Here is a 15,524-nt window from a genome sequence, read left to right on the forward strand (position 1 = left end):
ATCAACGTTGTGAATTTGTTGTACCAATATGAAATGGTAGTGTATGAAGTATTGTACATTCATTTATAATCTTATTTTTATTTATCCAGGGCCTAAGAAGTGAGTCTGTGCTAGCTATAATGCACTCATCGCTCAGCTCCAGCCCAGGTGGTGAGACTGGCTTTGACAAATTGGCTAAGGGTTTCTGCTCTATGGCCCCAGCTCTGAACCAAGCCCTCACAGAGGAGCTCCATGTCCTTTCAAGACTAGCAGAACCACACGCCATCCTTGGTTTCCTTAATGCAGCCTACCTCAGTACTGTTGCCCAAGAACTGGCTTCCCAGCTGGAGAGAGAATGTGACACAGCCCAGAGGGACAACACCACACTCAGCAGCAAGATCAAAAAATATTCAGCCAGGTCCCGTGCAACTGTTGGTAAGTGGCTCTGAATTATTTTTTTAATTTAATACTGTTTCTGTTGATTCTTCTCTATTTTTAGATGTTTTCTGCTGTGTTCTATACACTATATAGAAATATCCAAGGTCTGCCAAAAGTGTTTAGGTCAGAGATAATTGACTTTGTCGCCTTGAACCTATGCCAATATGTACAGTGCCAATGTTTTGTTTTGTTTTTTGATAACCATAGCTAACGTTTATTAAAACACAATAAGGACAGAGCAGCAGCACCTTCACACAACCTTGTGACCTTATAGTGGAGCAGGGAAATTGATTATTCTTAACCTTCCTCGTACTTTTGAGTGTGGTATATCTGTGTAGAAAGAACAACATGGTGTTAAGAAAAAGTTAAGACCTTGCTACCCTGTGGGATGGGTATTTGAGATTAAAAAAAAATGGGAAGTGCTTTTAATATTTTCCAGTAATGTGCAGCGTATCACTATGATGGAAAATGCAGTGATTTTATACACTGAGACTAAAGAAGAGTACAGACCTTCACATACTGTGTCACTTTTGATACTTAATTGCTCCCATATTCTCTCTGTTGGATTCATATCGGCCTATTTACAACTTGCTGAGGGTAAAGATTCACAATGACAAAAAAATGTAAACTGTGTGAGCCATTGTTTACTTTTTTCAGAGACGGTGCACATGTCAGCTTCCCTGCGGAACAGGGAGAAGAGTGCTTTTACATCTGCCATTCTTCGATAAACACACCACCAACCTTGCTTCTGTTTCTCCTCCCTCTCCCTTCCTCCATCTCTCTCTTTCCATCTCCCTCTTTGGTTTTTACTTTCCCTCTCCTTAAACGTGAGATGAGAGGAGGCAGCCAGGATAATTGGCCATGCGTCAGTTGGGCTGTTTGATCACGTAACGCGGCAGAGGCTACACACCTACGTGCCGCTCAACAAACCGTCAAATGTAGCACCGGAGGCAGAACACGGCTCCAAAGGGAGCGGGGGACCCGTGCTGTGTAATGATGGTAAAATGGAGCAGTTTTGCCTGTGCTGGTTTTACGTATATGTGTGTTTGTGTTTGTCTGTGTGTTTGACTATCAGCTGCAACACAGCTTTGAGGGCTACAACAGGGAGTACACTTTTTTGTTGTTTATTTATTGTTTATTTAAGTCCCCCCCCCCCCCCCCCCCCACACACACACACACACACACACACACACACACACCAGAAAAAGTTCAAGAACCTATGTATCCTCCATGTAAATGCCAATGGCTCCTAAAAAGCCAAAGCTTGAACTTTAATCTATAATCTGCTTTCACACTGTACTGTCTCCACTGTATGTTACACCCATTATTGTCTAATCAATTATGACAGTGGTTTAAAAACAAACAATTGTTTTCATAAGCATCCAGTGATTCCTTAGATCTCTCCTTCCATCCCTGCTGTGTTATTGTTTATTTCTGCTGTGAAGGCAGGCAGTAGGTATATTTTGATAAGAGCCATCCCTGTGAGACTGTCTGGGCTCCCAGGGGAGCAACGCTGTCTGTAGCATCAGCCACTGTCAAACCACTGAACCATTTAACAGCATTCAGGGTGAGATCTGCCTCCTCTTTTAACCCCACCGACTCAAAGGCAGGCTTTGACATTGTACCTAGACATGTGAAGGGTCTCAGACCTTTTATTTTCTTCCTCTTCTTCATTTCCCCCTTCTTCCTTTACTTCATCTCTGCTGCATCCACTTCCGCTTCTTTTCTTGTCTTTTCCCATTTTCTTGTAGTTTTCCATGTGTAATGGGGTGAGCAGTGAGACTGGGGAGTGTGCTAGACAGGTTGGCTGGTCAGGAACAATACAGGCTTTAAACCTTACTGACACACCTCAGTGAATCTACAGGGGACTGGGTGGGCCAAGTCTCCATGCCACTGTGTGTGCTGGAGTTTGCCAAAACAAAGTAAGCAGTATAATATAATGCTTAAAGATCCTCAGTCCCAGGTTTACCTTTAAGCAATATCCTTTTTAAACCTTTTCTACTAACAATGCAGCTAGTTATGCAGCTCAATCACTTTTGAGCATGTGTTATGAACACGTTTGCCCATTTGTATCTGACTCTGTGCTAGCCTGTGTACACCCATTTCAGTCTTACTTGTGTCATCAAGAGTCATTTAATACCACCCTTTTAAAAATGCATCATTACATTTCCATATGGCATCAGTAATTTGCATACTTATACATAGGAGACCAATGTTTTTGTAGGCCATGAAAAGCTTTCAATCCAACTTCTCTGCATACACACATACAATTTATTCCTTAACAGTGAACCACAAGGGTGGAGTTAAGGTTGTGAAATTTTATTCAAAAGCTTTTCAGCATTCTGATAGCACTGATTTGAATTCTACTTCCACTAATTTTCTTATATGACAAAGTTGGCAGCTCCCTATAGATAAAAAAAGATTGAGTTAAAACATGTATAGCAGGCACATTCACCCCCTCTGCACCCACCCCACCCTCTCACCCCATTTGGTTCTTTGAACTCTTTCTTAGAGAAAGCACAGCAGCCTATTCAGTGGGGAGAGAGGTTCTGTAGTGACGTGAGATAGCTAGGCTGAGGCTCTGACTGGCATTGGAGGTGCTTGTGGGGATTGAGGCTACTTGGGAATGGCGTTTGTTAATATTTAATAAGAGCAGCTCCTCACTAGATCATATCTCTGCCTGAGTTTATACACACTGTCAGCCAGGGACGTGCACCTGCATGCTGCTGTGTAGTTATGGACTAGGTAGGGGGGTCTCTGTGTGTGTATCTGAGTGAACGTGGGCATGTGTGTTTGCGTGCTCCCGCCAGTTTACGGTTTATGATTTTTTCATGCTGCTCTCTTCCTGTAGCCCTTGTTCAAAAAACTTATCACACAGCCTTGTTTACTAATCTTAATGGGAAGAGCTGGGTCTTTCTTCTCTGGTTGTGTCAGCGTTCATTTTCTCTAAATCATGCCTCCAATGAAATTACAGAAAAGAATATGTTTCATGGCCCTTGAGAATGTGTATTATGAGTGCCATTTATTTTTTTCCCCATTTCCTGCGAGTGGTCACAATGGCTTTTGTGTATTACTCTTGAAAAGCTCAAGGATATGAACATTTCTATTGAGAACTCACAGACAAATATGGCTGGCTTATTGAGAGCAGCCAGCACTTTGTGATGAAGAATTGGTGTGGTTTGCCGAAGGCTTGAAAACAATAATGTGAACAAGGGCACTAAGCAAGTGGGTTTTAATGAAATGCTCCCATCAAGACAATACATTCCTCCATCTTCTTCATCCAGGCTGCTCGGTTCAAGTACGTGTAGGAAGCCAGAGAAATCTTAATCCCTGTCTCACTGTCACTGCAACTTTCACCACAAAGAAACAAAGACAGTGGAGCATAGAAAAACAAACATGAAGCATATTAGAGGTAATTGTGATTCTCTGTCAACACCATGAGAACTACACCTCCTTCTTGGTAAAGCAACTTAATTGAGATATTTAATATTGCTACTTTCCCCTTCTGTGAAGGGCAGGTGGCCCCTGCGGTGGCCTGGTTGGACAGCGCCCAGGGAAAGGGCCACAAGACACATGGACCTGGGTGGCTTGTGTGCATGTATGTGTGTGTGCATGTGTCAGAGTATGTATTGGGGAATCACAGCAGGAGGCCTCTCTTAATAAGGCTGTCTAAGCGGGCAGTGGGCCGCAACTGACGAAGAGGACCCCAGCTGTCACAGGGCCTAGCGGGCGGTCTGCAGCGGCTCATAGCCTTCTCTTACTCCCCCACACACACATGTAGATGCACAGACGTACCCAAAGGCACCCAAACAACCCTGCTTGACACCCTATGAGATGAAACCACAAGTATTCATGAATACACAGAAAACACAGGAACAGAAAGAAACACACAGAAGTACTCAACAAGCACAGTATTACATGCCTGAGCAAAGCCACATGGTAAGAATAAAATGGTCCACAAATACACATATGCAAATAAACACAAGATTGCATTAGACCGGACCAGTCCATGGGTCCCTGGGTATGGTTGTGGATCCTTGGCAATTTGAAGAAGAAAAAGTTCATAATGGCCATTGCAGGAAAAAAAATTAAGGAGAGTTATGTTGACTTGTCACTTGGCTCTTTGTTTTTACTGCTAGATCCCTTCCCTTAGCACTACTTCTTTAACAGTTTACAGTTAAATCGGTTTTAGTTCCAGGTGTGCTAATTTGTCAATCTGGAAATACAGTATATTGTTTCAGTTGGCAAGTTAGTGCCAACAGTCTGGACTAAAAGAAGACATACACAAATTCTGTTGTGAAATAATTTTTGTATTTATTTGTCAAATTTTGTTCAGTGCATTTTATTCAAATGTAAAACACCTTCAATTTCCACTACGCAAGACGTGTTAAAATTGTGTTACCTTCCTTATCTCTCTGGACCTAATGAAAACAAATGATTACATCACCTGTAGAAGGTGTCATACAACACACATCTGCTCACACAGAGAAAACTTGCGTTCACATATTGCGATTGCATGATAAGAGACTGGACTCTAAGGCAGACTAACCCTCTGACAGTCTGATTTACACTACAGAGAGACAGAATGTGAGAAAGAGAGGAAAATGAGGGACAGCGGATGATAGAGGGAGAGATGCTGTGCTGGAGAGAAATTAAATCAGTGGCTAAATTATTGCATGATTGCCCATTCCCCAAAGACTTTGGTATCATTTGGTAGAAAGTGTCTAATAATTGGTTTTCGGCCATGTCAGACACATACAATTCCCCCTACTAATGGCTCTGTTAGGAAGATCTGGGCCTCCTGGGTCATAGAAGGACAGAAAATAGCCAGACGGCAAAAAGCGCCCAACACCCTTCTCCTTTTTTTCACTCAGACAAATGAGGGAATGTCAGAGAAAGAGAGAGACACAGAGAAAGGAGAGATGGCAAAAGGGGAGAGAGTGTATGTGAGCAAAGAGGAAATGAAGTGGCAATAAGTGCAGCCAAAGGGGAAATGCTCTTCACCGTGAGTTTAATACATCAGACTAGGGATTTGGCAGCCCGCCACACAGCAATTGTTTACCTTTTTGCTCACTGGCTGCATCTGTTCTGTTTTGTAAACGGCACTAAACTATTCGCCCGTAAACACCGGAATCAATAACAACTGCTAAGGGAATTCCCTTATCCCGCCTCTCCCTCTCTTTCCCTCCCTCTCTTCCCCATGTTTTCATCCCTAACCACCACCCCTTTCCCTTCCCCTAGATCTCCTCCTCTCTCCCCTCTCTGTTCCCTGCCAGTCAAGACCAGTGTGTGTGTGTGTGTGTGTGTGTGTGTGTGTGTGTGTGTGTGTGTGTGTGTGTGTGTGTGTGTGTGTGTGTGTGTGTGTGTGTGTGTGTGTGTGTGTGAGAATGAGAGAGTGCTGTGGAGCTGATGGTGGAACCCACAGGAGAAACAGACAAGGAGAAGACTGATGGCTCGCCAAAAATACCTGCTCTATTTGTTTTTTCCTTTTGTTACATTGTTGTCATTGTTAAAAGCTACAAACCGAACCTCACCATTGCAGACCTGCCGAGTTTGGTATTTTTTCAAAGATTTTTTACAATGTTTCTGCTCCGCACATGCATTTTCTGCTTTAAATATTTTGTTGAATGACATATTGCTTGACATAGGCTATGCTTGTTTGCTTTGAGGGTTTGTGATAAGACACATCAAATACTGCCTTATGGTTTGCACGGTAATAGTACTAACCATTGATTTTCTTTTTGTTTATAAAAACATCCTCAGACTATAATGTCATATGGAGGAGCATTAATATACACATGTCATTTTTGCCCTGCTTTCAGTACAGCTCTCCGTTATTGATTCTCAGTACGTTGACCTTTGGTTGAACTCTTCTGCCTGCTAGTGCCCTTTCTCATTCTACTCCATGAGACATGCTATGCACTATGCTATATGACACACCTGGGTGCTTTTAAGCACACCCTCTCCATCAATTGGCTCTGAGAGCCTCCATTTGGCCTCACTGTTGTGACAAAGGTATAATGAGGTTTTGATGGCTGTGTACTAGACTGCTATGGCTGTAAGGCTATTTGGCTAGGGAGGTGACTATAAATACCTATATAGCCTGGGTTGCAGAGCTCAATGAAAGGCTGAGGCAAAGCACTGCTAAACATCAAGGTCATGTGTGACTACTTAGAGTGTGACATAGTGAGCAAGTCAACCAGTCCTACGGTCACAGGATGAGGGAATTAATAGAATGAATGGTGATAAAGGAGAGATACAGAGATGATGCTCTAGAACAGGTGATGTACCAGATGAATTGGCGGTTAATGGTTGCTATACTCAGATGAACACCCCACAGAAGGTGGGATTGGGAGTGGCAGTAGGGGGATGTAGTGATAGCTTTTAGAAAATCCAGCAGCTGTTTCTCTAATGTGTCCCAGTCTCATCCAGTTTAGATTATTTACTCTTGAGTTGTTGACAATTTTAGTTTGCCCCTATGTTGGGCACAGGAAGCTCTGTTAGTTTCCTGGTGACTTCAGAAATAGACATGATTGTTGGTGTATAAATGTGCAAGGTCAAAAACGACAGTGGCATGTGTGCATCGGCTAGGTCACACATATACACATGCAGTATGAGGCAGTCTCTCTTGCACAAACTCCCACTGGACCCCATTACAGAGGAGCTGCTGAGCTACCTGTGCAGCTTAATTACATGTACACCTACACACAAATGTATGCACACACATTTTATCACACACTGAATAATTGCAAAGCTATTCACACTTGATTTCATAGATGCATGCGCACAGTTGCACATAAATACATGTATACACTTAGACTTGCAAACATAAACAAACTTGAGGTCAGAATGTATTCCGTTGTGACCACAGAGTCTGGTTGCAGTGTGGCAATTATCCTGCAAGACTGACATGTGCAAATGTGTGTGAAAGTGTCTTCTACACATCAAGTTATTCATAATGACCTGAATTACATGCACATAAAGATGCATGTGCTCACCCATCAGAAACAAACGCACAAAAATTCATCCACTCTCCCTCAAAAACACTCATATAAACATGCACACACACACACACACACTCGCACACACACAAACACTAACTCAAGCCTCATGCATGATTAAATCAGGCATCCTTGGGGACAGTGTGTTGTCATATTGTCAGATTTTGTTTAACAATATGGCAAGATTACATTAGGATCCAGAGGCAATAATGTTACAATTATTGGAAAAGGGCTCCCCTCTTCTTTCTTTCCTTCTCAACACTCAATCATATCTGCGCTTTCAGAGTTAAGGCTAATACTGAGCTCATCCATTCCCAAGTGCCTTTGCAACGAAGGAGCTCATTTAAGCGGACACACAAAAGTATTTGTGCATGTCTCTGTGAGTATGGCAACGCATCTCCCAGCCGCCCATTCTCCAGCTTAATGCGGAACATCCCCTGGGTGATGGCTTTGGCAGCCTCCAAAATGGGAAATCCATATTTGCCGAGGGGGTCATTGGCGGGTTAGGGGGAAAAAAGTTTTGTGCGAAGAGAGAAGGATGCGCACATGTGACTTCTCAGGGAGCAAAGTTTTGCATATTTTTTCACTGTCTCTTTGTTTATGCTGTGTATTGGGAAAACATGAATGGGTCGATATTTATAAGAGGTGTTGTGCAAGCAAGGCTTTGTGGGGGTGGAGGTGCATAAGGGGGTGAGGGCTGGGGTGTGTTGGTGTTTTCTGATGAGTGCATGTAGGGTGGGAGGTTGGGTTGAAAACCTATTTTCATGAAATTGTTTATTCCTTTATTGAACTGTAAGCTCTATTGTAGCTCGCACTCCTCTGTCAGTCATACATTCACAAGCAATATACAGTATTTATTTTATCTCTCTTCCCTTTTGCATTCTTTGTTTTTTTTCTGTCATAGCACCAATGGAGCTTCCCATAAAAAACAGGAGTTTCAGTTTGACCTCCCACCAGCTGATGGCATTAACCCAGTTGGCCTGCATCCTGTTGGGGTTTGAAAACTGTGTGAAGGAGCTGGTCACTAACATGACCTTTGTTGACTGTACAGGAGACAGTCCCTGTGTAAAAGGTATTCAGTCGCACATGTATACATATCAGATATGTAATAGTAGGGAGCTAGAGGTTACTGAATGTTGTTATTAATTAGAGATGAATATTTAAAATTATCAGAAAAATATAATAGAGTTTTTTTTTTTTTTTTTTTGGGAGAGTATTGAGGTTACAGTGGGGAGACCTTAGAATTTCTGAAACCCTGGCTACAGCCCTGCAAGTGTGCCACTTCTCCAGGCACAAACAGTCGGGAAATTTCCTCACACATACACACATACATACATTGTTTCTAGTGGGACATCTGATGTGTTTGTAAAAAATTTTTTTATTTTAGGCAGAAATTATCTTGGGTGTTATTTAAGCCTTTAGTATCCTTTTGCTCTCTCCCCTTTGAACTACTGCTGCAGAGATGTTAAATGAAAGCTTTTGGTGCATAGAGTAATTTCCATAAAGGTTACATTTACAAAAACAAGACTTGCAGAAAGGCTCAATTTACAGAGAGGTAAACAGCCTTTAAAGGGCAGTTATCCAAATCATTAATTCCAGGCAATCAAACAGCTTAATTACCAGAAATTCATCAGATGGGCTTAAAGGTCAAAAAGTGATGCGCTTGCTGCTTCCTCCTTTTTCCATTCCATGTGGTCTTGTTCAGCTAAATTGCCTTGCCCGGGGTCTCAGTTTTTGCCTTCTGATTAGGAGTTTGTGGCCTTGATGTTCACGCTTTTTAATTGCGACCCAATCCAATATCCTGTATGCTTGTCATCACATAACCCCCTTTACTCCCCCATCTCCCCACAAATCCACATAGTCATATATATAATATATATATCATTCAGTCTAAGTCTCAAATTCAGAATTGCAAAACCATTAGCCTTTGCATGTAGACTTACACTCAGGTCACTGTATCTTTTGGGTAGTGGAGGAAGAGTGGGGTAGTGCGACCCATTTCTGGCTCTGAATTAGAGTATGTACAATATGCTTTCATGTCATCATCCTTGGTATTAAGTTGGGCTTTGAACATATAATAAGATATAGTGGAGACAAAGAATTAATGCTAAATAATATGCAAATTTAAAAGAGGATAGAGACAAATTTTGAACTGGGATATTACTGATATGATTTGAGAGCTTGACCAGGCACAGTAACTGCATGACTTGTTCGAAGATGCATTACATAATGTGTGCATTAAAAAATGTATTCTTCATTTAGGAATCTTGAAAAAGAGCAGAGAAAATTCAGACATGACAACAGATGGCAAGAAAACCAGAGTGGGTTTGCTTCTCAGTGCATCAGAGGTGAGAGTTTTCTATTTGACCCTGTGAGGATGTTTCTGTTCTATTATAGCTGTTTTAGTGTCACTCAGCCTTACTGCATTTTTACATCAATACAAAGACAAAGAATCTAGGGGTGGAGTAAAATAGGTAAAACAGTCAGGCATTAATTGGCTTATCGGTCATGTTCTGTTTTTCAGGCACATGTTCTGGAGTTTAACTGGAGGTCAGCATTTACGGTGCTGGTGCCTCACATGGAGCACTGTGTGAAAGTGGTCCTGGATGATGTTTGTGCCAAGAGTCTACAACAAGAAGAGACCTTACATTCTTCAGGACACATCTCAGTCGCCCTCACTCACACACCTGAGCACACCTCTATCACCACTGGCACCACACATCTCAGAGAAGACTCTTTGTCCACCTACTCAGAGAGAGAAACTCCTAAAATGATAGCCAAGGTACTCCGCGTATTATAGTTTTGTTAAACAGAAGAATGAAAACATGCCAGATCCCTTCTTTTAATTTTGTCCCTCAAAGGTCTAGTATGGAATCCTAATGTAAATTAAATGTTAGGTTCACTAGTAAAATAAATAACACTGTGTTAGAACATAGTAGTACTTCTCGATTGATGGACAGTTTTTTTTAAGAACAGACAATAGACAGAATCAAAAATTGGCTTTTGACTACTGATCAGAGTTAGCCGTTATTTTGATTAATCTCTTTAAAAGTATTCACTTTATGACTATCTCATTCTTATTGTTCCCGGAATGGAGCAGAGCGTACCATACCTTCTTTGTATTATTTGACAGCATTAAATTTCATGCCTTAAAAACTATATTTCTCTCATGTTGTTATCACTCAATTACTTGAGACTTTCTACAGCTATTGAATTAAAACTGTGCTTGAAGCAGTTCTTGTCATGGTGTCCACAGATAGTAGCAAATGCTTAAACATGTTTTACTAAAGAAAGACACTTTTTGTAAATGGGCACAAGCACAGATGGGAGCAAAAACAAAAAACAAAGGTCTGTAACCTGCAGAGCATTCGTCAATGATGAAACATGAAAGTGACAGTGAAGAGCTGTGAGCTATAGGTTTGTGCAATGTGTGTAACAAAGTCCTGCGAAAACCTGTCTTTCACAAGTCTATAGTCCACACATAAACAGCAACAATGTTATATATGTATATTTCCCGTGTTTCTCACCTCTGACTTCCTCTATAAATTTCAGCTGTATGTATATCATGCTTCACCCAGTGCATGAGCTTGTCTTACCATACACACTGTTGTCCCTGTCCTGGTCATCTTTTATTATGACTACCTGACTCAACAATGCAGTCCTATTACCCAGATACAGGGAGATTAATGTTTTTTTAGCCCCAGCAGAAAGCACCACTATAATATAAAAATAGTGAGCCCAAATGATTGGAGGCTGACACTGTTGACACTCCGAATCAGAAAGGGCCTTGGGAAGTGTCATCATTATTCCTTGAAGGGAGGACTCGAGGGACAAAAAGAGAGACACATGGAAACGAACCAACCCAGAAGTCATGTGAAGAAAGGTATTTAATAGGGGGACTATAGGATACAGAGATGATAGAGAGTTGTACCACAAAGACAAAGAGGCTAATGATAGAGAACAGGATAAAGATGGGATAGTGTGGGGGGAAGAGATGAGAAGAGAGGGCCTGGGAAGTGGCAGAGAAAGGTGAAGTAGGCACCAGAGACTAGCTTTTCCCAGGAGCAAGGCCAGTGTTTTATGTGAGGCCAGGCTTAGTATGCAACTCTCCAAAGGTTTTCCAGTGTTTGGGGCTGGACTGGACTGCCATATACCTACTTCTATTTAAAATGTCACTACACTTGTTTTACCAGTGAACTTTTTCTCCTAAAACTCCCCAGAACTTTCTCTAACTCACATTCCTCCATTTTTGTCAAAATTCATCTGTTACCCACTACTCCTCTCTACACTGTACAGACTCTCATTACTGCCTCACCTCTCTTATCTCCTCTCCTCCCCACCCCCCCTCCAGCCCTTTTACACTGACAGTATTTGTGGCTCTTATTGCTAACGAGTGTCAGAATTTGTCTGTGCTCAGGACCTGTACAACGTATTTATGTGTAGGTCAATGCTTCAAAGATGAGAGCCTTTCAGCCCAAAGGTTATACATGCATGCATTTGCATTCAATAATACTGAGCCAGACAGACATCCAAGACCAATCCAAGATCATAAGATATTATATATATATTTTCCTCCTGTCCTTTTTTTGACACATGCCCTAGTGTTTAAGCAGAGGGAAAATTACTATACAAGACCTAAGCATGAAATATGGCCCATTCAAAGACATTATGATGGATCAATATTTCACACATTTATATTCATATGTTCATACCTCAGTCCTCATTTTTTTCATGTGAGCCCACTTCACTGTCTGTATTACCATACATATGCAGGCTGTGATGATACTGTTCATCCATCAGAGTCCTTTAGATAGTGTACTGTTTTTTATTGTCAGTCAGATGTGTGCTGAATGCCAAATGCCCTCAACAGCTGGAACTCGCCCGCCTATCTAAACCTGGGATTGAACTCTCGTTGTTCGGGTGGGCCCTTCTAACCCCTTTTTGATGCTAGCTTTCTATTATAGCTTGAGAAGTGCCTTTTCTGTATTCACACTTCACTGAATCCTTCACCTATGTGTTCTGCGCTCTGCTCTAAATTCTGCACACACAAACAGGCCTCCCTAGCACTTAAAAACTATACAATCTCTTTCACCTTGCTGCAATAGTCCTGGTGGGATTCCAGGCTTTGATCTTAGCTAGTTAAGGTTTCAGGTTGACTTCAGCGTGGATGCAGACACGTGGTTGTTATTGTGTGAGTGAGCTCAGTATGTGTGTGTGTGTGTGTGTGTGTGTGTGTTTACCAGTACTGTATGTGTTTGAGATGCTTCGCCAGGGTCTTTCCATCACCCTGGTAATGCTGAGTGTTGTGTCTGCCTCTGCTTTCTCTCTCAAATGCAAGCACCTAATTACTACATGCAGTCAGATTATTGACTTAATTGTCCAAGCAGCTATTGTGCGTAGGTCTTTTAACCCCATTGGAAACTTTTATGGAGAAAACTGTGTAAAGAGATTGTGAGATTGTCAATGGTATACACACGCTGGAGCCCTGATCTGACAGAACGTCGAACCTCCCAGTCAGCCCCTACAGTAAGTCCAGTAATAGAGTGTGTGACCCTAGATGCAAGTAATAGGTGCTGTGATTGATTAATTGATTAAACTGGCATAGAGTTTTTTGAGTTATGGTGATTTTTTTTTTTTTTTTCCCCCCTTAGTGTGATTTGGCCTGGGAGCTCCAGGGAGTATGAGGACTATGCTTTGTTTTAAGGCTTTTTTCCTAATCTGTCTGACTCATAACTCACATGTATAGCTGTATAAATTTGGATTTGAACTTACACACATGTGTGAGACCTTGGCACTTGCCTGTTCATCTTTCACTGTTCTCAATGTGATGTCAATAGGAAACACATGAGGTAGTAGAGTGTATGTGTGTGTTTTGTTGTGCAGCTTGCTCTCTGCAGCGATAGTTACAGTATGTGGTGCTTTCCATGGTGTCTGCAGAATACACAGACTCTTATCTAGTTGTATACGTACACTATGCATTTATTTTGAGAAGAAGTTGGCAGCAATCACCGTCCCATCCAAACACAGACACAGCCCTTAACATTTCCTGTCATAAGCTTCTAACAAGTTGAAAGTACAGGTAATCTAGTGTTATGTTTAAGAACCTGCTTCACTGAAATAGAAAAGCAGCATCAATACAGCATTTTGTCAGTCAACATAGTTCATTATATTAATTAAAAAACACGAGCAAACTTGAATTTTATGTAAATAACAGCAAATACCAATACTGTTTATCTGTTTCTCAGCAAGCATGCTCGCCTCAACGTGCCTTGATCAGTCATTCTACCTGCCCCTAGGGAGGAAAAGATATAAGCAGTCTTTTTTCTATATTTTCTTCTGGACAAATATGGAAAAATGATATATGTCTTTCTCTTAGCTCTGGCAGTTTACACAACAATCTGTACGTCTTTTTACAGTACATTGCAGAAACAGCCCTCTCTCTCCCTATGTCTCTTTCATGATCAACTTTGCCTGACCTTTTTTTTTTTTTTTGCTCTCAGCATGTCGGATACGAGACCTCTTCGTATGTACTGGGGCATTTTTGTTTAATGTTCAATGTTACACATATGCTGATATATCCTCAGAGGTAAAGACCTTGTTTCGCCCGATACCACTTATGCCTGTTCAGTTTCAAACTTTATGTGGTAGGCATGATTTTGGACATCTGTATTTCACATTTGCACTACAGTAATGTTTTCAGCTATAATGACTTGTGCAAAATACTCATCTGAATCTTGAGTGGTTGTCATTCTGATGACTCCTCGCAAATGTTTCGTTATTCACATCTAATGAGGTCTCTTTCTGATGATTTCTCTTTTCCCTTTTACTGTCAGAGCTTCTCTCTGTTATTCAGATCATTTTGTCTTGTCTCTGCCTTCTTTCTCCCCTAAGTTCTGTGGAGCAATAATAGCTGAGTTGGATGCCTTACTACCCTTGGCAGCAGCTTGCAGGGACAGCTCTCTCCTGGAGGTGCGATCAAGCTTTGTGGAGGCGTGTGGCAGGGCAGCATTTGCTATGTTGGGTCGTTTGCAGGAGAGGGCCCTGGAGGTGCCATCTTCTGCACCGCTGAAGAACCTGCCTGCATTGCTGGCCACTTGCATTTATGTTCACCAGCGACTGGAGCGCTACCATGCCAGGCTGAAAGATTTAAACACTACTGCAGCTAAAGTGTAAGGAGAGAGTGAGTGCATGTGTGTGTGTTGGTGGAACTGCGCATGTCTGAACACATTATGAGGTTACCTAAGGATGGTATATCGGCAGCAGTAAATTTTTGTGTATATTTGATTTACTACTGATCTATATATAGAGTCTGTCATTTTAGAGGTCCCCCATCTTTTGGTTGCCACAGGAACAACAACATTTTTGTTGCGCCATTGTGTGAGTTTCTGACTGGCTTTCCTAAAAAAGACATGGACATGGGCTTGATGAAAAACCACGTTTGTTACAAAAAAGAATCAAATGCTCCTTTTACAAATTAGGATTACAGGGTATTTGTTCCTTTGCACTATAACCATAATGACAGTACTTAGTGGGGCCATATTCACTGATGTATAAACCACAGATTGTGACTGTAGAGGGCATTAGATTGTGCTGTCAGAATGATCACCCAGACATCAAACTTCATTTGCTGCCAAATCCTGTTAATGCTCAATATATGAATGCAACCCATTACAGATTTGGGGTTTAATTCCAGAAATCTGAACTCTCTCAGAGCGGCCACATTATTGTACCCTGCGCCCCTGCATGACCATGCTTACATAATTACTCATTACTTGTCTTTAACCTGACTCAGTGATTTCACATTACCTGCTTTTAATTTATCAACAACAGCCTCATCATACAGCTTACAGCCAACTCAACAGATAATAACCTGAACTGCATTACAGTTATACTACAGACTAAATCAACATATTACAACTCAGCCCAGATACCCTGGATGTATTGTCATATGAGTTCTGACTCCTGTCCTAATTGTAATATTAGATTTATATTATGCAAAGTTAAAGCAAAGGGATATCAGCATCCAAAACATATAAACATTGTAATATAGGCCTGTCATTTGAAAAAAAATAAATAAATAAATTGAGATTAAGAGGAAAGGACCAG

The 15,524-nt window shown here is 41.5% G+C and overlaps 1 protein-coding gene across 2 annotated transcripts in view; it reads left to right on the forward strand.

Annotated features, from left to right (window-relative positions):
- Positions 1 to 15,524, forward strand: part of kiaa0825 (KIAA0825 ortholog) — a 104,945-nt gene that overhangs the window by 12,435 nt on the left and 76,986 nt on the right. For both annotated transcript variants that reach the window (XM_026322347.2, XM_026322348.2), the window contains 5 exons: positions 90 to 414; positions 8,323 to 8,490; positions 9,681 to 9,766; positions 9,943 to 10,200; positions 14,310 to 14,587. In XM_026322347.2, coding sequence (XP_026178132.1) covers positions 90 to 414; positions 8,323 to 8,490; positions 9,681 to 9,766; positions 9,943 to 10,200; positions 14,310 to 14,587 — 1,115 coding nt within the window. The remainder of the gene's footprint in view (positions 1 to 89; positions 415 to 8,322; positions 8,491 to 9,680; positions 9,767 to 9,942; positions 10,201 to 14,309; positions 14,588 to 15,524) is intronic.

This window comes from Mastacembelus armatus, chromosome 9 (genome assembly GCF_900324485.2).
Source record: "Mastacembelus armatus chromosome 9, fMasArm1.2, whole genome shotgun sequence".
NCBI lineage: Eukaryota > Metazoa > Chordata > Actinopteri > Synbranchiformes > Mastacembelidae > Mastacembelus > Mastacembelus armatus.